This window comes from Lacerta agilis, chromosome 7 (assembly GCF_009819535.1).
Source record: "Lacerta agilis isolate rLacAgi1 chromosome 7, rLacAgi1.pri, whole genome shotgun sequence".
Lineage (NCBI taxonomy): Eukaryota > Metazoa > Chordata > Lepidosauria > Squamata > Lacertidae > Lacerta > Lacerta agilis.
The window spans coordinates 19,780,189-19,804,497 of NC_046318.1; the positions used below are offsets into that span (position 1 = coordinate 19,780,189).

At 46.8% G+C, this 24,309-nt stretch overlaps 1 protein-coding gene across 2 annotated transcripts in view; it reads right to left on the reverse strand.

The window, feature by feature from the left end:
- DROSHA (drosha ribonuclease III) overlaps nt 1-23,663 on the reverse strand; it is a 78,489-nt gene extending 54,826 nt beyond the window's left edge. The window contains exons 1-12 of one of the 2 annotated variants that reach the window (XM_033154411.1): nt 22,777-23,663; nt 20,170-20,262; nt 19,566-19,791; nt 17,897-18,038; nt 17,208-17,359; nt 15,712-15,792; nt 14,574-14,660; nt 13,502-13,588; nt 12,220-12,291; nt 7,381-7,462; nt 4,909-4,983; nt 3,498-3,667 (exon numbers count right to left, since the gene is read on the reverse strand). In XM_033154411.1, the coding sequence (XP_033010302.1) occupies nt 3,498-3,667; nt 4,909-4,983; nt 7,381-7,462; nt 12,220-12,291; nt 13,502-13,588; nt 14,574-14,660; nt 15,712-15,792; nt 17,208-17,359; nt 17,897-18,038; nt 19,566-19,791; nt 20,170-20,262; nt 22,777-23,651 (2,142 nt within the window). In that variant the 5' untranslated portion in view covers nt 23,652-23,663. The remainder of the gene's footprint in view (nt 1-3,497; nt 3,668-4,908; nt 4,984-7,380; nt 7,463-12,219; nt 12,292-13,501; nt 13,589-14,573; nt 14,661-15,711; nt 15,793-17,207; nt 17,360-17,896; nt 18,039-19,565; nt 19,792-20,169; nt 20,263-22,776) is intronic. The other variant, XM_033154412.1, reaches the window with a different exon arrangement.
- Between the last annotated feature and the right edge of the window lie 646 nt (nt 23,664-24,309).

The following is a 24,309-nucleotide window of genomic DNA, read 5'->3' on the forward strand; positions in this document are numbered from 1 at the left end:
CACAAGTTCCGGAGACTGGCTCCTGATTCGTTAACCACTGCTAACAGCCACCTGAACTGACCTGTTATGGACTAGCAGGGAAGAGAGAGTTGAATGACCACACCTAGGCTTGTACAAAATGCAGCCACCTTGCTAGCTGAAGGATTTCTGTGCATGCAACAGGACTTTCCTCCAGTGGCATAGCGCGGGTTGCCGGAGCCCGGGGCCGCACAGAGCGGGGTGGTGAGAGGGAGAGAAATGGAGTACGCATGCGCATTCAACCGCCTAATGATGACGACGTCACCTGGGAGATCACAGCCGCAGAGATAAGAAGAGTCGTTCCGTTGTCCCTGGTTCTCAGGGAGAAGCTGTTTTCAAGAGAGCCCAGCGACGGAAGTGCGCAGCTCTATCAAGGCAGCACCGGGAGTTGGAACTTTGCACCCCTAACCATTTTGCGCCCAAGGCAACCACAGCTCTGCCCCTCCCCATGCTATGCCAATGCTTTCCCTTGCCTCCTTCCCCCCCCCCCAAAGTACTACAGCGGTACCTCTGGTTACGTACTTAATTCATTCAGGAGGTCCGTTCTTAACCTGAAACTGTTCTTAACCTGAAGCACCACTTTAGCTAATGGGACCTCCTGCTGCCGCTGCGCCACCAGAGCACAATTTCTGTTCTTATCCTGAAGCGAAGTTCTTAACCTGGAGCGTTATTTCTGGGTTAGCGGAGTATGTAACCTGAAGCATGTGTAACCCGAGGTACCACTGTACATCATTCCCAAATGTGCTCTGGAGGGAACCCCAAGGGCACTCAAGAGGACGGGTGTGTAAGCTGGAAGATTATCTAGCTCTGCATGGGATACAATAAGACGCACACCACAGACGACGATTTTCCCACTTAGAACTTCCCTGGAGTTCAAAGCAAAGTGAAGAGACAACAGGAAAACTGTCTACCAACGATTGATTCCACTGCACATCTAAGTGTTTTAAGCGAGAGTGAATTGCTAAGGGTTTGTTAAGGCTAAAAGGAGGAATAGAACTGAGGAAACAAGCCACACAAAAATACCACACTCCGCTCAGTTTTTCCTCGCGACACTGACCCAAACCCTAGAGCGACAAGGAAGCCAACGAAGGGATTGTCCGCAGAAGCAGTGTTCAAAGTGTGTGGAGGACTTCACAGAATTTAAAGGTATTCTAAAAACATTTAAAAGGTTAGGTACTGCAAGACCTCCCTTCTCCTTGCCGAGCTTGTTTAGCCGTCGCTCAGGTATAAAGAAACAGAAAAGCCCCCACACAAATATCTCTTTTGCTATTTATTACCGGTAGGAATTAAAATGTGCCCTTGTCACGGAAGGAATGAGAAAGGAGGGAAACAAGCAAACTGTGCCTATTCTTCTCCTTCCTCCTTGACTTATTACTGACAAAGAAAGCTCTAACTACAAAACACACCAATAAAACAGCTCTCTCATAAGCCTCTCCTGATCTTTCCCTATTGTGCCAAACGAGAGCTTTATTGCTGAGCTCGACAATCGCAAGGCAAAACCCAGGACGTTCCTACCATTCCAAAAAAGAAAAGAAAGAGAAAAGATGTGGCTATTGTGCAGCGTTACAATGGACACCAAGCCCCATTTCCATAGAATAAAGCGAGCAGAACTGTGTGTACATCTGCTTCTTAGAGGACTTGTGCGATCTCTATGCAGTGTTGTTGGAGAAGGAGAAAGGTGGTGGTGGGCAAACAATGTGGACAACTTTATTCTAGTGACACTCAACACTAAAACTTTAGGCCCCAGGCAAAAACGTTCCTTTATAACCAGGCCTTTGGTTGATTTGATGGACATCCTATGCCCTTTTAAAATGTGGGGTTTTGGGGGGTGGGGGGGTTATGGGGTTGTTGTTTTTAATTTAGGTTATATATTTTGTGGTTTTATATTTTGATTTTGTGATCTAACCTAATTACTCCAAAGGAATTCCCACGGTGCCCCTGGAAGCATAGGACAGCAGCCGAAATTTGCAAAAGGCCACTTCCGCTCTGCGACAATGCTCAGAAACTTCTCTCTCTCTCTCTCCCACCCTCCAGCTTGAGTTTTGTTTCTCGCTCAAAGTTGCTCCGTCCCGACAAACTTGCACTGCTCGCTCACTGCTCTGCGGCTACTGAGTTGGTCCTCGTAAATCTATTGCGCTAGCGTTGCTACTTGGCTCTCTCCTGGTGGACCAGGACTGGCCTCTCGAGGATGTTGAGAAACCAGGAGGAATCGGCTCCCTCAATGCTGCGTGCGGCCATGTACGGAGGGGCCTCTTGAGAGAAACATGTGAGTGACATGTTCCCTCAGAAGACAGGCACCTCCCTAGGGAAACAACCTACTCTTGATAGGGAGAACATGTGGCCAAGCCAACATGGCCAATGGCCAGGGATCTGTAATCCAACAATACAGGGGGTTCCTTACTTCTGGCGACCCCAAATAGGGACTGCTTTCCCCAGGGAGGCTTTCCTGGTGCCTTACTTGTGGTATTTTTGACACAAGAATAACCTTTTTAACCTCCCCAGGATTTTTTTAAACAGTGAGCTTCTGAATCCACTAAATTTCGGGTCCGCAGTACCCATTTAGGGACGCCACATAGCCCTGCGTGCCGTTTCACGCTCTGCCGGCAGTGTTTTGCTCTAGAATTTGCTAGCTGTCTGGGGTGCCAAGCTCTCTGGGCCTCTGAAAACAATCGCACACGGAGAAATCCTCAAGTGTCAGGCAAACAGCAAAGGGCACAGGGAAGTCTTGCTGTGCCGCTCCAGAATGCGGCAACTAGACTGGTGACTGGGAATGGCCGCCGAGACCATATTAACACTGGTCCTGAAAGACCTACATTGGCTCCCAGTACGTTTCCGAGCACAATTCAAAGTGCTGGTGCTGACCTTTAAAGCCCTAAACGGCCTCAGCCCAGTATACCTGAAGGAGTGTCTCCACCCCCATTGTTCAGCCCGGACACTGACGTCCAGCGCTGAAGGCCTTCTGGCGGTTCCCTCACTGCGAAAAGTGAAGTTACAGGGAACCAGGCAGAGGGCCTTCTCAGTAGTGGCACCTGCCCTGTGGAACACCCTCCCATGAGATGTCAAAGAAATAAACAACTAGAAGACATCCGAAGGCAGCCCTATTTAGGGAAGTTTTTAATGAATGATGTTTTATCGTGTTTTTAATATTCTGTTGGGAGCCGCCCAGAGTGGCTGGGGAAACCCAGCCAGATGGGCGGGGTACAAATAAATTCTTATTCTTATTCTTATTCTTATTCTTATTAGCACCCCCCGATGAAGTGTTGGCTTACGACCCTAGATTACTGCCTTTTATTGTCCTGCAATCATTACGGCATCTTAATGTTTTGTTGTCCCTAAGATGGCCAAAGAACACACTGCTTTCAGGCAGTGGGCCTAGGCCAATAACAAAATAAATAAATAGATTAGGAGCGATGGAATTGCTTGTGGTTTGGGATTTGGGCACAGCACAACAAAACTCAATCTGAGAACTTCTGCAGTACCATGCCAGGGCTGGTAACGATCATCCCCTTGCATTCCTCGGCGTATTTCTGCCACTCCAGCTCCTCCCATTGTAGCATATTGGCAATCTCCTCTTCCGGCACCAACGGCTTATTGCAGCGTAACAAATACAGCAGAATCTGGTGCATGGACAGCACTTCTTTCCCTCCATCTTCAAAGAAAAAAGAAAAAGGGCATATGATCCCAAATGCTGTTTCTAGAGGAAGCAGAAGTAGGCCTCAAAAGGAAGCAACAGCAGTCAGGGCCGCAAATGGCTCTAACGAAAGACAATGGCTGCCATCCCAAACATTTCCTATTCATTGGGATTTACTCCAAGGTTAACGGGGTTAGGATTGCAGACCGTAGATGGATTGTCCATAAAAGGCCACCGGCACCGTCAGATATTGGTGGGAATTAATTGGAGGCTCTGATCTGACAAGACATTTTTTTCCCCTAGATCTCAGCAGACTCACAAATTTACCAGAGTCCTTGCATGCTCCCAAATGCCATTTTGTGGGGGCTACCAACAGTTTGAACCTTGGGTGAGACTGTCAATCTGACCACCATGCATTATTGCAAGTTTGGTGTGAATTCTTTCACACTGCTCAGCTGGGCGTGGCACAGGTGGCCACTTTTGTTTTAAAACGTGCAGGAAGTACAAAGAGAAATGTGTCGGCTGCCAGCTTGAAATTCTGCTTTCAAGGTTGGGGGTATCACTTTGTGACACGTCACCGACACACTAGTTCACAAAACCAAAGGTCGAGGAGTTACTGTGTTAAATCAGCCCAAATTTAATAGTAAGGTACTTTCTAACTACGGTATGAGCACACATTGGGAGAAAAACGTAAAGTAAAGGCAGCTCCATTTAAAAAGAAAACAGAAGTCTACCCAATATTTGAAGGCAACATCTAAGGACGGAAACAAAACTTGATTGCAATCGAATCTTGGGATCCCGAACGCCTTAGTACTTTGACGTTTTGGCTCCCAAACGCCGCAAACCCGGAAGTGAGTGTTCCAGTTTGCGAACGTTCTTTGGAACTTGAACAGCCAACAGGGTTCCGCTGCTTCCGATTGGCTGCAGGAGTTTCCTGCAGCCAATCAGAAGCTGCGCTTTGGTTTCCGAACGTTTTGGAAGTCGAACGGACTTCCAGAACGGATTCCGTTTGACTTCCAAGGAACGACTGTATTGGGAATGTGCAACATTGGTCATACTGAGAGTGGTACCAAAGCAATCAAAGTGACCTAAGTGAAGACACCTCCTTTTTATTTGTTGGTATGAAGGAACATTCAATTGTGCCAGTTTCCTGCCTGCAGTCTGACGACATGATACAGTCCAGGTACACAGGTCTGACCATCTCAACAAGAGCTGGGCCGGTACCTGACTGCCGTACCAGTAACAACAACAAAACTTACCTGGAAGGAACCTGACAAAACGAGGCATGAAATGAAACCGGGGGCAGGAAGCATCGTTGTTTTCTAACGAAGGACCTTCAACGAGAAATGAGAAGCAATTCAAAACACAAGCAACGCATTTCACAAGTCTCCATCTTTGGAATTCTAATAAAACATAAAAGTTTATACAGAGCTGTGCATATTCCACGACTGCATTGCAAAAGCAACAGTTTGGTATTTAGGGTGGACAGTTCATATATGTACAGTATATATGTGTGTGTGTGTGTAAGCAAACTTCTAGGCCTAATAGGTAAACATAGGATTAAAAGTGGGTGGGATTCCTGTTTGCCTTAAAATCCAGCACATGGCCCAGCGGTATTTTCTGAGGCTGTGGTGCAAGCTCCTTCCCATATTTTATTTAGGCAAATGCATGAAACTTTGCCTAATTTCTGCAGGTCAGGAGGATTTTTCTTAGCGCACGATTGGCTGGCCTGGTGCAGTACACACAACGCAAGGCATCTAACTGCTGTCTTCCTATGTTATAACTCTCATTAAAATCTCCATCCTCCTCCACCACCCAGGACATGCAAGGCACAATCCTCTACTGTAGATCCGCAATGACAGATACACCAACCAAACACCTGAAATACACCAGAGGAGCCTTAAAGTGGCAAGGAAGACGCACTGGTGGGAAGGCTGGAACCGACTAGAGTCAGGAATATGATGTGTTCGCAGACTTCCTTTTGGTGGCATATGTGTATTATCGGCAGCAGCCCCAGATTGGATGCCACTGGCGGCGTTTCAAGGTATTGTGCCCTTATAATGAGCGTACAAGATAGCACCGCCGGAATGTGCCTTTCCGATTTTGTAAAAAAGAAAGAAAGGAAGGAAATAAATCTCATCATCATTCATTCTCACTCGGAGCTAGGGAACGTATTTTAGAAAACCAAAGGAAGCACACAAGCCGAACCCTCAAACACATCAGCCTTTCTACATTACAAAGCCTGCATTTCCTTAAACCAAGTCTTCGGAGGCATATCAAACTCCAGAAGAAGCCTGTATATCTCAGCTCAAGATTCCTCTGAGAAGCCCTTGGCTTTTTAAAACAAATTCTTCCTCAAGGCTCAATTGGCGGGGTGGGGGGGGGGGAGAAAGAAAGACACAGAGAGAGAGCGCATGGATGCTTTCATTTTGACCGCGCCACAATCCGAGGAAGATTTCCAACCAAAAAATAAAAAATAAAGACAGCTTGCCACCTGCGACGTTTGCTACAATTTTTATTGCACCGTGCCGCAGCCACATGCTCCTGTCTCCTAAAAGCTGCACGGTGCCAACGTTTTTGTCTGGCGCTACGATCACAACTCATTGTGCACACCTTACGGTAATTAAAATGTCAGACGCACGCATCCCCCAAGAAACAATGTCACGGAGAACAAGCAAAATTTACAATAAATTTGTTGCGGTGCTCAGTGCTCCAGCTAACCCGTGCCTTCTCTCAGGTTATGCCATTTCATACTCCAGAGCCTAGGGCTTGCCGATCAGAAGGGCGGCAGTTCAAATCCCCGCGATGGGGTGAGCTCCCGTTGCTCGGTCCCTGCTCCTGCCAACCTAGCAGTTCAAAAACGCGTCAAAGTGCAAGTAGATAAATAGGTACCACTCCAGCGGGAAGGTAAACGGCGTTTCCATGTGCTGCTGTGGTTCACCAGAAGCGGCTTAGTCATGCTGGCCATATGACCCGGAAGCTGTACGCCGGCTCCCTTGGCCAGTAAAGTGAGATGAGCGCCGCAACCCCAGAGTCGTCCGTGACTGGACCTAATGGTCAGGGGTCCCTTTACATTTAAGCATGCCCAGTTTCCATTAAGCTGAATTTTCCTTTGGAGAGACACCTGTCTTTTTTCCTGATTCGGCAAACCTTGAGAATCTACCAAACATGCTCATACCTCCATGCAGTCTCTCGGTAGCTCCAATTTGGCAACAAAGAAGAAGAGTTTGAAGAAGAGTTTGGATTTGATATCCCGCTTTTCACTACCCGAAGGAGTCTCAAAGCGGCTAACATTCTCCTTTCCCTTCCTCCCCCACAACAAACACTCTGTGAGGTGAGTGGGGCTGAGAGACTTCAGAGAAGTGTGACTAGCCCAAGGTCACCCAGCAGCTGCATGTGGAGGAGCAGAGACACGAACCCGGTTCCCCAGATTACGAATCTACCACTCTTAACCACTACACCACACTGGCTCTCTAAGCCATCCTAACTCATCGCTTGAGTTCACTATCAGGACATACGATGATTTACAACTTCACAAGCCCGGCTTTTTAAGGACGACATTCTCTCGTACACCAAAGAAATGACCTGGCGTAGCGTACGTTTCGGTAAATATGGGCAATGAGAATTGTGTGTCTCTCAGTCACACCCAATGACACTCTGAAATAGCTTTTGGATTTTCATTTTATCCCCTGCTCTCATCCCACAAACACTTTTTCAAACTCGAAAGTTACCGGCAAGGTTCCAGTCGTAGAGTTCCAGGATGTCTTGAAACAGGTAGGAAGAGAACAGCTCCAGTCCTCGTACGCAAAAATTCTGGAAAAGGAAAAGGAGCAATTATTAACGTCAATGATCAATGTATGAGCAACATACCTAAACCCCAATAACGCGGTTGGCGAGATTACAGGATATAATTTGGCAATAGTTCCTACAGTTGCTGCTTTAGGCATACTTGACAACTTAATACAAACCAGGTTCATAAAATACAGGCAGGTCCTGCATTCTGAATACTCATTACGCAGAAACTCATTTATCCAAACGCGACGAATTAGTACCCAAACCTCACTGTGCAAACTACAGATTCAGGTATCTGTATCTGTAACAGAGAGCTTTTTTTTTTAACTTCCTGGTTTGCCTTTTGCTGTTTGGCTGAGGGTTTTCAGAAGGTTTTCTTGCTTTCTGGGCTCCAAATACCATGGTTGGGAATGCATTAGAAATTTCCCCGGAGGAATCAGTGGAAATTGTTGGTTTGTTACGCTTGACGCTCGCCTAACAGGCGAGGGAACGCATTGTGTTCGGAGGGCGGGATGTTATTACACATTGTTATAATATGTTAATTATAGCACATACACTAGTAAAAAGAAACCTGGGCCAGGGCGGGGGGGGGCACCCACAAGTCCCATTATGGTGGAAAGAATCTAAAGCACAGGATTTTAATGTGTAACTTATGTATATAACCTGTTGGGACTACAACACCCATGATCCTGGACTGCCGGCAATGCGGCTGGGTCATACGGGAGCTGCAGTCGACACCATCTGGAGGGAGGTCCCCCCCCCTTGCTGCCTCTGGTGTCAACAATATTGAGTTGGACCGACAGTTTGACTTGGCGTAAGGCTGCTTCCTATGTTACGTTTGTACGCCAGACTTAGCTGTCACCGCAGAAAGGCCATGTTAGCACTGCACAATTCAAGCATGACTCGCCGTAGGCAGGTGAGCAGTATTATTGTTGTTGTTGTTGTTCAGTCGTTCAGTCGTGTCCGACTCTTCGTGACCCCATGGACCAGAGCACGCCAGGCACGCCTGTCCTTCACTGCCTCTCGCAGTTTGGCCAAACTCATGTTAGTAGCTTCGAGAACACTGTCCAACCATCTCATCCTCTGTCGTCCCCTTCTCCTTGTGCCCTCCATCTTTCCCAACATCAGGGTCTTTTCCAGGGAGTCTTCCCTTCTCATGAGGTGGCCAAAGTACTGGAGCCTTCAGGATCTCAATGTACTCGCCTGTCGGTGGTTGGCTGTTGGAAAAACAGGTGGCCGCTGAATAGCCCTCGGCTATACTGCTCACCGTCAAGATGGTGAGCAGTATAGCCGAGGGCTTTTCAGCGGCCACCTGTTTTTCCAACAGCCAACCACCGACAGGCGAGTACATTTTGAAGTCGCTGGCAATGGAATCTTCTGCAAAAGGGCAAATTTGCCAGGAAGAAAAACCCTACAATTATACCTGAAGGAGTGTCTCCACCCCCATCGTTCTAACGGAGACTGAGATCCAGCGCCGAGGGCCTTCTGGCGGTTCCCTCACTGCGAGAAGTGAGGTTACAGGGAACCAGGCAGAGGGCCTTCTCGGTAGTGGCACCTGCCCTGTGGAACTCCCTCCCATCAGATGTCAAGGAGATAAGCAATTATCCTACTTTTAAAAAGAAATCTGAAGGCAGAGCCCTGTTTTGGGACGTTTTTAATGTTTAATGCTGTATTGTGTTTTTAATATTCGATTGGGAGCCGCCCAGAGTGTGTGTGTCTGGGGTGTGTGTGTGTGTTCCTTATTAGAAGCCTAAATCTAGACCGGAGGCAAAAATTACGAGTTCAGGGCTAGGCCATAACTTACGGAGTGCCAACAGCCTATCACTTGAATAAGCAGAAGAGATGATATATGTGGAAAGGAGGACCTCTCCCATCATTCTGGGAGGCTGCCACGTTCTAGCTAAAAAGCTGATAAATCACCGCTGGCATCATAACAAGGCGTTTTCGTGGTCACAAATCAGCACCTCACAAACTGGGGATTATTGTCCTTATGAACGGGCCGGGGAAGGAAATAAATAAAATCAAAAACCCACGCGCCGATCTGGAAAGAAAGCGTTCTTCATTAAAACGGTGCCTTTCCCCTCCAGATGCGGCAGGCGTGCCACTCCGAAGCAAAAATACGAACAAAGGGGGGGTTACAGATAATGAGCACATATCCAAAGGCCGCCATCCTGCAATTTAAAGATGGGAGGCAGGGGCGAGAACATTCTTCTACAGCTCGAGGGCCGCATTTCCTTCTGGGCTACCTGCCAGGGGCCGCGTGCCAGTGGCGGGCGGAGCCAGAAGCCAAAGTGGGTGGAGCCATGCATGTAAATTTCAACTTGGGGCTACAGGCTCGTTCCTCGAACCCCTCTCTATCCTTCATGGCCGCTCTCTGACATCGCAAGGTGGGAACTGCTCGTTCGGAGGCAGCCACAAAGACCCCCCAACCTGGGGGTTACCACTGCATTTGTAAAAATGAGCAGTGGTGAGTCGTGGCAGGCAGGAGAGGGTTCAACCCTTCTCCTGGATTTTTCCCGTCTCTGTCGGAAGGTCAGAGGATCATCTTCCCCCTTAACTAGATTCCTAGGCATGTTTCTGGAGAGCTGAACCATAAAGAAGGCTGATCACCGAAGAATTGATGCTTTTGAATTATGGTGCTGGAGGAGACTCTTGAGAGTCTCATGGACTGCAAGATCAAACCTATCCATTCTGAAGGAAATCAGCCCTGAGTGCTCAATGAAAGGACAGATCCTGAAGTTGAGGCTCCAGTACTTTGGCCACCTCATGAGAAGAGAAGACTCCCTGGAAAAGACCCTGATGTTGGGAAAGATTGAGGGCACAAGGAGAAGGGGATGACAGAGGACGAGATGGTTGGACAGTGTTCTCGAAGCTACCAACATGAGTTTGGCCAAACTGTGGGAGGCAGTGAAGGATAGGTGTGCCTGGCGTGCTCTGGTCCATGGGGTCACGAAGAGTCGGACACAACTAAACGACTAAACAACAACAACAACACAGACATGTTTCTCAGGCAAATGAGGAAAACAGCTACCTTTAACAGGCTTTGGAGCTACTCTAGGGAATTTGGCCCCATGGAAATAATTAACCTTTTATCCGGCGGCAGCTGTTCTTTCGGCGGGAAGGGTGGGATCAGCAGAAGGCTACACTCTTCGTTAAGTCGGGAATTCCCCTCCCTTGGATGGCACGAGGGACCCAGGGTGGCTGGGAGGCAGCCATCACCTGCAGTTGCCAACTGTGAAATTTCACCTTCAAGCAAAGGCCACACCCGATTCTATTACTCGAGATCCCCTTGCACTGGATATGGCTTGAAACCTGCCAGATCGTAAGCTGCTGTGATGTCACAGAAGGCTCTGGAGGAAAACCTCACACGGGGCTTCGGCAAGGGCCGCTGCTGAGAAGGGCTTGGTGTTAAGGTAGATTTCCTGAGCTCACCCGATCAGTTCACCCCATGCTAGTTCTGCTGAAGACAGCTACTTATATGGGGAAAGTTAGAAACCCTTCTCATCGTTGCTTATATTGATAGAAGGTGTGGTTTACAATAATAATAATAATAATAATAATAATAATAATAATAATAATAATATGGCTCTGTGCTAGGGACGCGGGTGGCTCTGTAGGTTAAACCACAGAGCCTAGGGCTTGCCAATCAGAAGGTTGGCGATTCGAATCCCCGCGACGGGGTGAGCTCCCGTTGCTTGGTCTCTGCTCCTGCCCACCTAGCAGTTCGAAAGCACGTCCAAAAGTGCAAGTAGATAAATAGGTACCACTCCGGCGGGAAGGTAAACGGCGTTTCCGTGCACTGCTCTGGTTCGCCAGAAGCGGCTTAGTCATGCTGGCCACATGACCCGGAAGCTGTACGCCGGCTCCTTCGCCGCAACCCCAGAGTCGTCCACGACTTGACTGTCAAGGGTCCCTTTACCTTTACCTTTATGGCTCTGTGCTAATAAAAGTCCAGGGGACAATCAAGGAGATGAAAAAATTCAAATCCTACTCATATCCCTGGGTTAAGTATTTTTACATTGTTGTAACACTCCCTGAGACCTTTTTGTGAGGGTGAGGAGGAGGAGGAGGAGGAGGAGGAGGAGGAGGAGGAGGAGACATCTTATGTCCTTTTAAAATACAGTGGTACCTCGGGTTAAGTACTTAATTCATTCCAGAAGTCCGTTCTTAACCTGAAACTGTTCTTAACCTGAAGCACCACTTTAGCTAATGCGACCTCCTGCTGCCACAGCGCCGCCAGAGCACGATTTCTGTTCTTAAGCGGAGTTCTTAACCTGAAGCGTACTTAACCTGAAATGTACTTAACCTGAAGCGTACTTAACCCGAGGTACCACTGTATGTTTGGGGGGGCTTTTGGGTTGTTGTTTCTATTTCATTATGTATTATGTGGTTTTATATCTTGATTTTATTCTGTGAACTGCCCTGAGATTCCTGGGTATAGGGTAGTATATAAATAATAATAATAATAATAATAATAATAATAATGGTGGACAGTTTTGACAAAATGCTACTCTCCCTCACAGCAATATTCACTTAGTGGCGCTAACAGACAAATGGCAATAGAGTTTACTTTCATGAGAACATTTGCTTAACTTGTTTTACACCTTTCATTGGTATGTTTTCATATCGATATTCCAGGGCTGTACACCTTTAATCAGAAGCGCTCATCCAGCCATACAGTACAATCTTCTTCGGAATATGCATGAACCAAAGAGCTAAACTTTCTCGACGCGCCACAAAGCAAACAGATGTCGTGCACCATCGTTCTCATAACTTACTTCGGGTATCATCTCCTCGATGAAATGGATTGTATAATCGATGTTAAATCGGATTACTTTGCATAGAGGAATCTGGAGAGACAAGAAGAAACACACATGCACGAGAGGGGTTGAGTCTCAAAGAGAGATGCAGGCAGCACCCTCGCTGCATTCTCTTGCTTTCCTCTGATACAAAATTAAAAGGGGGGTTGAAACGCATAAACCTTGAGACAGTCAGCTGGGAAACAGCATGACAAGCAAGGCACTTATGACATCGGCTGGTAGAGACTGCCATCTGCTGGAGGCCCGACTGCACCGAGCACAGATTTCACAAAAAGTAGTGCATCAATGGCTACAACGGGAAGGATTAAACCTCTTTGGGACAGACCAGGCTGGATAAAAATCAATGGTTTTCTGTTTTTTTTTATTAAAAAAAAAACAGAGTTTTTTTAATTTAAATTAGATTTTTAAAATAAAATGCTTTTGGAGGAAAAACCTTTCTAAAGATAGTTTTCTATTTAATTTACATTATAGTCCAAAGGCTGTTCATCAGGAAATAAGGTTGTTGTTTTTTTAATGGTTTAACCACATCAGTTAACAAACAGTGGATACATATGCTATAATGATATTGTTTTAGTTATACAAATAGTTTAAATTGTTATTAAGGAAATGATTATTATTTCTCTCCTTCCAATAAAGAACAGCAGAAAAGCTGTCCAAATATAAACAGTTAACTCACAATAATTTCATAATTATCGGTCTGTGTATTTCTAATAGCATAACCAAATCAGTAATTTTTTTATATAACTGCAAAAACTACTCTTAAAATTTATTATTCCAAAAATGAAACCTTCATCTGGCTGTAAATAGTAAGATTATACCAGCAGGAATGAGTCTTTCTGTAAAAAAAATAAGATTTGAATCAAGTCTTACTGGCTAGTGATTTAAATCGTGATTTAAAATCGATTTGATTTAAATCAAATCTACCCTGGGACAGACCATCCAAATAGGTCAATTATTGCCAAGACAAGACTATGCAGAGACTGAACTAGCTGGGATCAGCTATGCCACTGGTGGATTTGCCTTGCGTTAGGAAACATTTTTAAGTAAAGTTAAAAAGGCAGGGGCACCTCACCTCCAAAGAACAGATTAAAATAAATATTTAAAGGGACAAAGATTTCACAAAAGAGCTGCTACTGGTTTTATTTTGACTATGGAGCAGAAAACTAGCATACGCGGAAATTATAAAAGCCCCAGCAGCCATCCATAAAACTAGCTGGGCCACGAAAGAAAGGAGACTTACATTGGTGAGGGGAGCATGGGCAAACATGGAGAAGCCTTCGAAGATGTACTCATGGTCATCGTACTCGATCACAGTCGGCCTGTCTGTCTAAAGAGATAAGGGCAAAAGCCAGACGTCAGACCAGCCTTGCAAATAAGGCTGCAGAGGTTAGTAGCCTGCTGAAATGCTTGCCGGCGTTCCGGGGACTAGCAGAGGAGCAACTCAAACATTATTATTATTATTATTATTATTATTATTATTATTATTATTATTATTACAAATTATTTGTACCCTGCCCATCTGGCTGAGTTTCCCCTGCCACTCTGGGCTGCTTCCAAGGACAAATTAAAAATACATTAAAATATCAGTCATTAAAAACTTCCCTAAACAGGGCTGCCTTCAGATTATTATTATTATTATTATTATTATTATTATTATTTGTACCCCGCCCATCTGGCTGAGTTTCCCCTGCCACTCTGGGCTGCTTCCAATGAAATATTAAAAATACATTAAAACATCAGTCATTAAAAACTTCAGATGTCTTCTAAATGTCATATATTTATTTCTTTGACATCTGATGGGAGGGCGTTCCACAAGGCAGGCGCCACTACCGAGAAGGCCCTCTGCCTGGTTCCCTGTAATTTTGATTCTCGCAGTGAGGAAAGCCCTCGGAGCTGGACCTCAGTATCCGTGCTGAACTATGCTATGGGGGTGGAGACACTCCTTCAGGTATACTGGGCCGAGGCCATTTAGGGCTTTAAAGGTCAGCACCAGCACTTTGAATTGTGCTTGGAAACGTACTGGGAGCCAATGTAGGTATTTAAGGACCGGTGTTATATGGTCTCGGCGGCCACTCCCAGTCACCAGTCTAGCTGCCGCATTCTGGATTAGTTGTAGTTTCTGGGTCACCTTCAAAGGTAGCCCCACGTAGAGTGTGTTGCAGTAGTCCAAGCAGGAGATAACCAGAGCATGCACCACTCTGGCGGCAAGGAGCTCCTTGTCAACCTATTCCTGCCACCTAAGGGCTTAAATACAAGAGCTTCAAATAAAAACAGATGAGTCCGCTGCTTCCTCTGCTCCATATTATACTTACTAAAAAGTTTGTAGGCGGTGACACTGTAATGCGGTAGTGGAATAATTTTCCAGCATTGTTGTTCATGGGTCGGCAGGGTTTAATAGGCTTTAAGAAACGAGAGAGGAGAGAGGAGGGGCAGGTGATTAGGAAAGGTGAATGTCAATAAAAAGGAGATAAAGCAGTCTTCAGCAACCTAATGTCCCCCTAATGTTTTGGACCAAACTCTGCCTGGAGACACCAGGCAAGACAGGTGTCCCTCCTCATTAAAGGCCTTAAGAAAACTCTTATTTTCCTTGCCGTTCCCTTGAAATGTGCATATCGGACTTAGGGTTTTAGTCAGCATTAGAAACCAAGATATGAAAGCTAGGAGCTAAATGGCACCTTAAACCGAGGTTACGGGCGCAAAAACTGAATTTCAAGGTGCACTTTTTTATATATATAGAAAGCTGAAAATGAATGAACTGCCACTAAAATATTATGTACATTTTTCAAATGGTCTAGTCCTTCCCCTGCCCGCCCCTCTAATATTCTTAAGAGGGTCTCTTCTCCCGTCTTCGGAGAGTAGCTGGAAGTGGGGGGCAGAAAAAGGTCCTCCTTTCCATCCACTCTGCAGTTTTAATCTAAAATCTAGGCGCAGTTCTGCGCCCAGAACTCAGAAAGAAGAAGAGTTTGGATTTGATATCCCGCTTTTCACTACCCGAAGGAGTATCAAAGCGGCTAACATTCTCCTTTTCCCTTCCTCCCCCACAACAAACACTCTGTGAGGTGAGTGGGGCTGAGAGACTTCAGAGAAATGTGACTAGCCCAAGGTCACCCAGCAGCTGCATGTGGAGGAGCGGAGACACGAAACCGGTTCACCAGATTACGAGTCTACCACTCTTAACCACTACACCACACTGGCTCTCAGAAACCGCTCGAGCCAATGAAATACTGTCGCAAAATGCGCCTGGAACAATGGAAGCTTTGAACACTGGTTTTAGTCATAGCTTGCTATTGGATTTTAATATTTGGGGGCAGATTGTTTTATAGTTTATTTCTATGCTTATCTATTATTAAGTGGGTTTCCCACCCCAGCACCCCATCGTATTGTATTCTACCTGATAAGATGCTTTGAGATCCCTTCAACCATCCTAAAAGCATTTTAAGGAAATATTACCTCCTCCCCAGGATAGATTCCATGTCTTATTCCCGTCCGTCTGGCTTTCGCACTGCATTTGCACAGAGGTCCGTCGTTCATCTGTCGAAAATGTTAAAGGAGGATATTGAGTCAAGATGCTTAAAAACAGGAGGAGGTGGTCTGGTTCGGTGCCTGAAACGTAACGCCTTTAAAAGCAAATTAGCATGCACAAGTTAAGAGTCAATTAATTTTTTTTTTTAAGCACATGGACTGGAGTACCATAATAGACCATGGTACTTCAAAGTAGTGTCTCTGAATGCTGTCTGAATCAAATATTCTTGACCCATGAAAAGTATTCTGCTGGGAGAAATAATTTTTGCCTAGGTTTCACCAGCCTATCACCAGCCATACACCAAGACTTTTTGAAATGTACAGTGCAGCCCTCTATGCGTCTACTCATAAGTAAACCCCACCAAATTCAGTGGGGCCTGTGAAAAAGTACATATGCATAGTATTGGAGCCGTCTCCCGAATTTTGGTGGTTGTGTCTTAGCAATTTCGGATATGTGCGTACACGGCCACAAGAACAGGATTGAGAGAAGATTGGTTCTTGTAAAGTACAGGGCTGGTGGTCACAGGTTTGGGCAAAGTGACTTGGTCTTCAATACGGAATAACAAATTATTATTTATTAAATTTAAATACCACCCTATACCAGAGGTTTCAGGGCGGTTGACAGAACAAAATCAAAATATAAAACCACAAAATATGTAATCAAGATAAAAACAACACCCCCCCCCAAAAAAAAACCCACATTCTAAAAGGGCATAGGGTGTCAATCAAATCAACCAAAGGCCTGGTTAAATAGGAACGTTTTTGCCTGGCACCTAAAGGTGTATAATTAAGGTGCCGGGCGAACTTCCCTGGCGAGAGCATTCCACAGATGGGGAGCCACTGCAGAGAAGGCCCTTTCTCGTGTTGCCACACTCAGGACCTCTCAAGGAGGAGGCACACGAAGGAAGGCCTCAGAAGATGACCTCAGGATCTGAGTAGATTCATATGGGAAGAGGTGGTCCTTAAGGTATTGTGGCCCTGAGCCGTTAAGTCACCAGTTGCATAGCTGCAACACAAATGTTTAAGCTTTTTTGGCATGTTCTACCTGTCCGGGGATGGGACGTGGGTGGCGCTGTGGTCTAAACCACAGAGCCTAGGGCTTGCCGATCAGAAGGTCGGCAGTTTGAATCCCCGTGACGGGGTGAGCTCCTGTTGTTCGGTCCCAGCTCCTGCCCACCTAGCAGTTCGAAAGCACACCAGCGCAAGTAGATAAATAGGTACCGCACTGGCGAGAAGGTAAACAGCATTTCCGTGCGCTGCTTTGGTTTTGCCAGAAGCGGCTTAGTCATGCTGGCCACATGACCCGGAAGCTGTCTGCAGACAAACGCCGGCTCCCTCGGCCTATAGAGCGAGATGAGCGCCACAACCCCAGAGTCATCTGCGACTGGACCTAATGGTCAGGGGTGCCTTTACCTTTAACTTACCTGTCCGGGGTCGTTGTACCACAGCTCCTCATGCAGCCGGTCTGGGTGAGCTTTCTTCCGCTTAATTTCAGCGATGACGTCAAAAACCTCCGAATCCGAACTGCTGGAGCAGCTGTCGTCATCCGAGTCGCACTCAGAGTCGCTGGAGCTCCCTGCGTTCCCGAGAAAACGTGACACCAACCTGCCCTTTTCCCTCTCCCACAAAACTGCGCATTGGCCGGAGGCTTCACCTCTGACCTGAGACTGGAGCGGCGAATGCCCCAAGGGCAGAGCAAAGAGCCAAGTTTCTCTACTTATTCCTGGCAAAACCTCAAGAGTACAGAGTGCTGGTCACTATCATGCAAGATATAACTTTCTAACTAACCCCTCTGCTTCCCCGAAATCAAGCTTTTTCTTCAGGCACACGAGTTCCATCTCAGATGGGGCTTTCACAGAAAACAGAACAACAGTGCCACATAAAAAGGGAAGGTTAGGGCACAGGGGAAACAGGCAAGGGGTACTTTGCCTATGCCTCAGCTTAGAAGACAGTGCTGCATGAAAAGGATCAGGACAGTGGCAGCGAATCTTTCAGGGGACAAATGGCATTTGAGGGCCAGATTTGGCCTTTCGGCCTCCAGTAGCCGATCCCTCCTAGAAAGTGGCAAGCATTTATTTCTGGGGTTTGTCGCATCGGTCAGAGCAGTCCTTACCGACATCCTCGTCCAGTTTGGTCTTGGGGGGCTCCCAGGGGGGCCTGGCAGCTTTGGCTTTGGCTTGCCGCTTCCCCAGCTCTTCCTCAAACTTCTCATATAAATCTCGGAGCCGGCTCGTTCCGACGACAGTGGAATCGCCCTTGCAATTGCAACCAAACAAAAGTTAAAAGGATTTCAGAAATCAGGAAGGCCAACATTTTAAGAAGGAATGGGGAAAATCTGTAAATTATCTTAAAGACCATTGCAAACAGTTAAAATCGTTAGTAGGGCTGGAATATCACTTGTAGTTTAAGGTTGAATTCCGGACATAATGGGAGAGGTAAAGGATTTGGATTATCATAAAAGATGCGGGAGGAAATGATTAATGATAGGACCCACAAAGAGGAGGGTGGAAGTCCAGGAGATTCCTTGGAATCTTGTTTTTATTATTTATGTTTGATAAATCTCTGTAAATTGTTAAGTTAAAAACCAAATAAATAATTTTATTTTATTTTTTTTTAAAAAAAAGCAAGTTAAAAGGATATTCTGAATTGAAAATATTTTGCAACGTCAATTTGCAGTCATGCTGACCCTTGGGAATGTGTTGCACACACGACGCATCACACACACACTCACAAATGCAACACGTCAATCACATGGGATGATTTACTAGAGATTATATAATAAGCTGTGGTTTCTTCTGGCCATTCAGAAAATGAGACAGTGTGTGATACACACAAACCTAGATCACACAGTGATCTTAACTCTTCAAGTGTCAAGTGTTTATGTAGCCAAAACAGTATCATCCATATACCAGAGAGGCATCAACAGGTTTAGAGGAACTGCAAGGTTTGAAGTACCCAAAAATATTCATAGATAATGCCCCCCCCCCCAAAAAAAAACACCCCACCCAGTTAACTAAGAAATGAGCATACACATTGTCCACAGAATGTTGACTGGAGGTTACAGGATGGGGGGGGGGAGTTTGGATCCCAAGGGAAGTTAACTTAAATTGGGTGGAACCCCACCAATTTGGGGCAATTCTCCCCAGGCACTACATGATGCAGGAAGCCAACCCCTTCCCCCTAGAACCTTTCCCTTTTTTGCGGGAAATTCCCTTATTATAGCATTGGGAAACAGCAGGGAGGGTTCCAGTTACAGGTAGGTAGCCGTGTTGGTCTGCCATAGTCAAAACAAAATAAAATAGAAAATTCCTTCCAGTAGCACCTTAGAGACCAACTAAGTTTGTTCTTGGTATGAGCTTTCGTGTGCATGCACACTTCTTCAGATACACTGAAACGGAAGTCACCAGACCCTTATATATAGTGAGAGGGTGGGGAGGGGTGTTACTCAGAAGGGTGGTGGGAATGGGTGATCAGCTGATAGGTGTGGAAAACCTGTTGACAACTGCCAGTTTTACAGGGTCTTACAGGGAAAGGCAAGGGGTGAGATGGCTAAAGATATCTTTGTCAGCAATGGGGAACAGCAGGGAGGGTTGACAGATATGCCCTAGAAGGGTCTTACAAGGGGAAAGGAGGGAGGAGGAGAACTTCATTAAGTGATCTTGGGACAGCTCAGTCGGTAGAGCATGAGACTTTTAATCTCAAGAGTTGTGGGTTTGAGCCCCACTTTGGGCAAAAGATGGCCCTTCTGGTCCCTTCCAACTCTAAACGGTTCCTCAACGTACCACTTGATCCATGGGGTCGTTTGAGTAGTAGCTTTCCGAGTGGGTGCAGCGGACCCACACAGGCTTCAGCAGGTCCTCGTCATCTTCCTCGTTCTTCTCGACGACGGCCTCATCCGGCTCTTTGTCTTTGATGGAAGTATAGCTCTTCTCCCTGCTGGAGTTTTCCGACCACCGTTCCCGGTCGTCCTCCCAGCGAGTTCTCTTCCGGTCTTGACCGGGAGACTGACTGCACAATAAGACAAGGGAATAAACAATTCATCTCGGGCAGCGAGGCTGGGCTCAATTGGTACATGTGCGCGAGGAGAGATACTCATCAAACGTTTGCTGCAGCTCATGCATGAGGTCGTGCTGAAAACTGGCTTCGTATCCAGCCAAATCTTGTCTTACTTTCTCTTTATGCCATCCCCCAAGGCGCAGTCTAACACAGGGTTTCTCAAACTTGGGTCTCCAGCTGTCATTGAACTACAGCTCCCATCATCGTTGACCACTGGTCCTGCTAGCTAGGGATGATGGGAGTTGTAGTCCAACAACAGCTGGGAACCAGAGTCTGAGAAACGCCGGCCTAACAGCAGCCACCCAACAATAATCAACTCCCTCATCTTACCTTCCTGTCCTCTTGTGATCCTTTCTGTAGGATCTCTCAGTGGATGGCGATCGCCGGCTGTCGCGGTGCCTGTGTCTTTCTCGTTGTCGTTCCCTTTAAAGAATTAAAGAAGATTTAGGCCGCTGTCCTCAACGAGAGTATATTCTAGTTCCAAAAACAATAGGAGAACCAGAAAGCTTAATAAACTTCCGAGAGCCCCGAGTCATTACGGAAGAGGAAGGAAGTGCCGCCGTATTCTCTACCATGTGGTCGCGGTCAGAGGACAATATTGCCGCTACCAGGCCAGGAGGAACCAGGTGACCTGCCTAGCCAATAGGGTTCCATCTGCTCTTATAAACCTGACTCTGGCTTAGGTTTTCAGTCTCAGCATTTGTGACTCAAGTATATGCTCAGCTGCTCCTGGTCTGCCTATCTCCGAGCACAGATTTCCCCCCAGACTACTCGCTGGGACATATCTGGTTAGTGGTGTTCTCCAAGGATCAGTTGAATAACAAATAGTGGCTTCTTTCTTTATTCTGGCCATTTTCTCCATGAAAATAAAATAACAACAACAACAGGAGCAAGCAATACCAGGAGATAGGGAGACCAGGAGATAGAAAGTACATCAGCAAATGTTATACAACCTGTCTTCCTCTCCTGGTACATTTTCTCCAGAAAACAATATTCTCAATTATTTCTCTCATTTTTTTTTAAATATTCAATGAAACAATTTTACAAGAAGCAACAATCAATGCATTTGACTCAGACAAGGTCAGGCCCGTTCAAGGCATTTTGTTGCCCGAGGCAAAGGGCAAGTTAAGGTGGGATCATCAAGGGATTTCCCACAGGTAAACTGAGCTCCTTCAAACGTGCTCACATTTGAAAGAGGCCACAGAAGAAGGCAGGAGACTTAAGGCAAACATGTGAAATGAACTATTCATTCTCAATTATGACCGTCCTGAAAAAGCTAAAAAAATTAGCGGATAACATTCTTCGGAAGTATATACCTATTGTATGGAAGTTAACAACGGGACAACAAAAATGGGATTCTACACGTTCTATTGATGAACGAGAAGAAGAAATATATGATCCCCTTTAATAAATAGATTAACAATATGATAGCATTTGCAACTTATGAACAGACTGCTTGCAGACATAGACTTTGTTTGGACAAATATGACCATATTTGGAATGAGTTTATACAAAATGCAGTAGACTATTCGTATTTACATATGTATTATGATAATATAATCAAATTTATCTAAGAACGTATGAGGTAGGGTATTTTTCATCTACTGCCTATTTCTACACATTTTTGTGCCTTTTTATTTTTCTCTTTTAAATCTCTTTATTTGCATCCCTTTATTTCTTTATAATTGAAACCTTTTCAATAAAATTATTAAGACCAAAAGAACGCTGTAGCTCAATTCTAGTCAAGTGATGCTACATATAGCACAAAACTCCAGCTAAGCATTTTATATCCAACAGCCAAAATCATGGTAGCTGAGTTCCACCATCTCTTTGGTGTGCTCCAGGACTTCTTTGTAGTGTACCAGCCACTGTATAGCAGCCCCATGCTGTTGAGGTGGAGAAGCATTCTCCCCCACCCCCCAAAAAGTGTTATTTTCCCCCTAAAACAACTTTGGCTCCCCCATAAAAAGGTCAACAACTTAGGGTTGTCTGTCAAAAAAAAGTGGGAGTTCCCACTCCTCTTTTTCTAGAAAAAAGCTCTGGCTGGAAGCATGACTAATTATTTCTCTAAAGAGAAGGCAATCTCTTGACTTCTGATTTTCAACCGAATAATACACCAGTTGGACTGTGTAATACATACAAACTATGAGTAATCCTATACACCAGGCATGTCCAAAGTGCGTTTTGGGGGCCTAATCCGGCCCCCCAGGCTAACCCTAACAAAAGCTCAACAAGTTCAAAAAAGCTCATCAACTTTGGTCGGCCCTCACGCACATTCACTTCATCAAATCTGGCCCTCTTTGAAAAAAGTTTGGGCACCCCTGCTATAGACAGACAACTCTTCTTACTCATGTCAATTATATTTTGAGCCCTTCTCTATATGTACACAGGACGCGGGTGGTGCTGTGGGCTTAACCACAGAGCCTAGGGCTTGCCGATCATAAGGTCAGCAGTTCGAATCCCCACGACAGGGTGAGCTCCCGTTGCTCGGTCCCTGCTCGTGCCAACCTAGCATTCGAAAGCACACAGTGCAAGTAGATAAATAGGTACCACACCGGCGGGAAGGTAAACGGCATTTCCTTGCACTGCTCTGGTTCACCAGAAGCGGCTTAGTCATGCTGGCCACATAACCCGGAAGCTGTACGCCAGCTCCCTTGGCCAGTAAAGCGAGATGAGTGCCGCAACCCCAGAGTTGTCTGCGACTGGACCTAATGGTCAGGGGTCCCCTTACCTTTACCTTTAACTATATGTACACAAGAGGGGTGTGCCAGAAGTGAATGTTGAGACTTGGACGGGAAAGCCTTGAGCGCAATTTCGGCTAAGCAACAAAGCTCGGCACGCAACTACGGGCCAACCGTTTCCCGTCGAAAGAATTGTCTCCACGGCCGGACACATCCTACCAAACCTGGCCTCCTGGCAAGAGTCAAACTGGCTGACCTGTACCATTCATAACTTCTGTGACGAGGGGGCGTCCGCCCTCTGACGTAATCCGACCGATGCCGACTGCTTTCCTGCCGCCGCCTATCGGGGCTCCTGCCTCGATCCCGCCGGTCGCCGTGATTGGTGGAGCGGTGCCTCTCCCCGTGCCCGTGGTCCCGGTGGCGATACTCCTCGTAGTGTTTACTCCTTTCCGGAGACCTCCGTTCAGCCTGCGACTTCTCTATCGGATACTGACCAGGGTTCCGGAAATTGCCGCTGTTGTTGTTGCTGCTGCCGCTGTTGGCGTTGTTGCCGCCACCGCCGCCGCCCTGGTAAGAGTTTGCATTGTGTGGGTAGCTGCTGAAATTAGGAGGGGGGAACGACTGCTGCGAGTAAGAAGGGGAGTACATGGGCTGGTAATTCATCGGCTGAGGCATGATCGGAGGCGGCATTGGGTGCGGAACGGACGGAGGAGGCATCATGTAAGGAAACGCGTTCTGTCCTGCCGCGCCGGTCGAAACGGAAGGGTTTCCGGGATTCGGGGCGGGGGGCGGAGTCGGCGGAAAGCAAGGAGGGAGGGGGAAGGTCTGCTTGACCTGGTGGCCCGCAAAAGGCGGCCTCAGGGGACACTGGGAGATGGCGCTTTGCGGCGACGGGGGGATGGGCGGCGGGTACGGGACGAAATCGGGCCTGGAAGGCATGTAGCTCGTGGTGGGAGGGCTTGAGTAAGCCGCCGTGGTCACCGCCGGCTGGTCGTACTGATACTGAGCTGAAGGTGGCTGCTGAGGATGGAGCTGCCTCAAATTCTGGGGGCGGAAAGTCGGAGTCGGAGTCCGTGCCGCAGATCCTCCTCGGCTTCGGGGGCACCCCCCTCGCCCGGAATGGAAAGACATTGTCTATCTCTGAAAAGAAACCAAGAAAGGGAAATAAAAGGCTGTGCACCACAGATGTCCCAAAGAATTCTCGCCACGGCGCCATCTTTCCGTGTCAACCTGAGAGGGAAGGGCTTTTCATTCCCAGTTATTTCAGATAAATGTTGCCCACGAGATAAATGTTGCCCGTGCACGTCTGAATGTGCTTCTGGCCTCAAGCTGCAGCAGGGGAGGGGATGAGCAGGACCAAAATCCTTAGCCATGAGCTGACTGAGCGGCTCTATTCCTAAAGCATTCCAGGGAGCAAGAATCGAAACCCTTCTATGAAATGCATGGGTCGCTACTTTCCAAGCAGAAAGCAGGTAGACCGCAGCCTACATCCGAGAGCAACGCATATCCATCAGGGGCGCAGCCAGGGTTTTTGTTGGGGGGAGGAGGGGCTGGTCTTTTGTTGCGGGGGGGGGGGGGTAGAACCTCCGTTTGCTATGTATTTTTATTGATTTTTATTGATTTAGGGGAGCTGCCCCGTCCTGCCGCCGCCCCCACCCCCGCTAGACTCCGCCCCTGGTATGCATGTCCCTTCTTTGCAAACAAACTTACCTGGAAATAGTCGCTTCCTCGCTCCGAGACTTCAGGCACTGGCTCAGCAGCCCAGATCTAGACAGGGGGAGAAATTGTG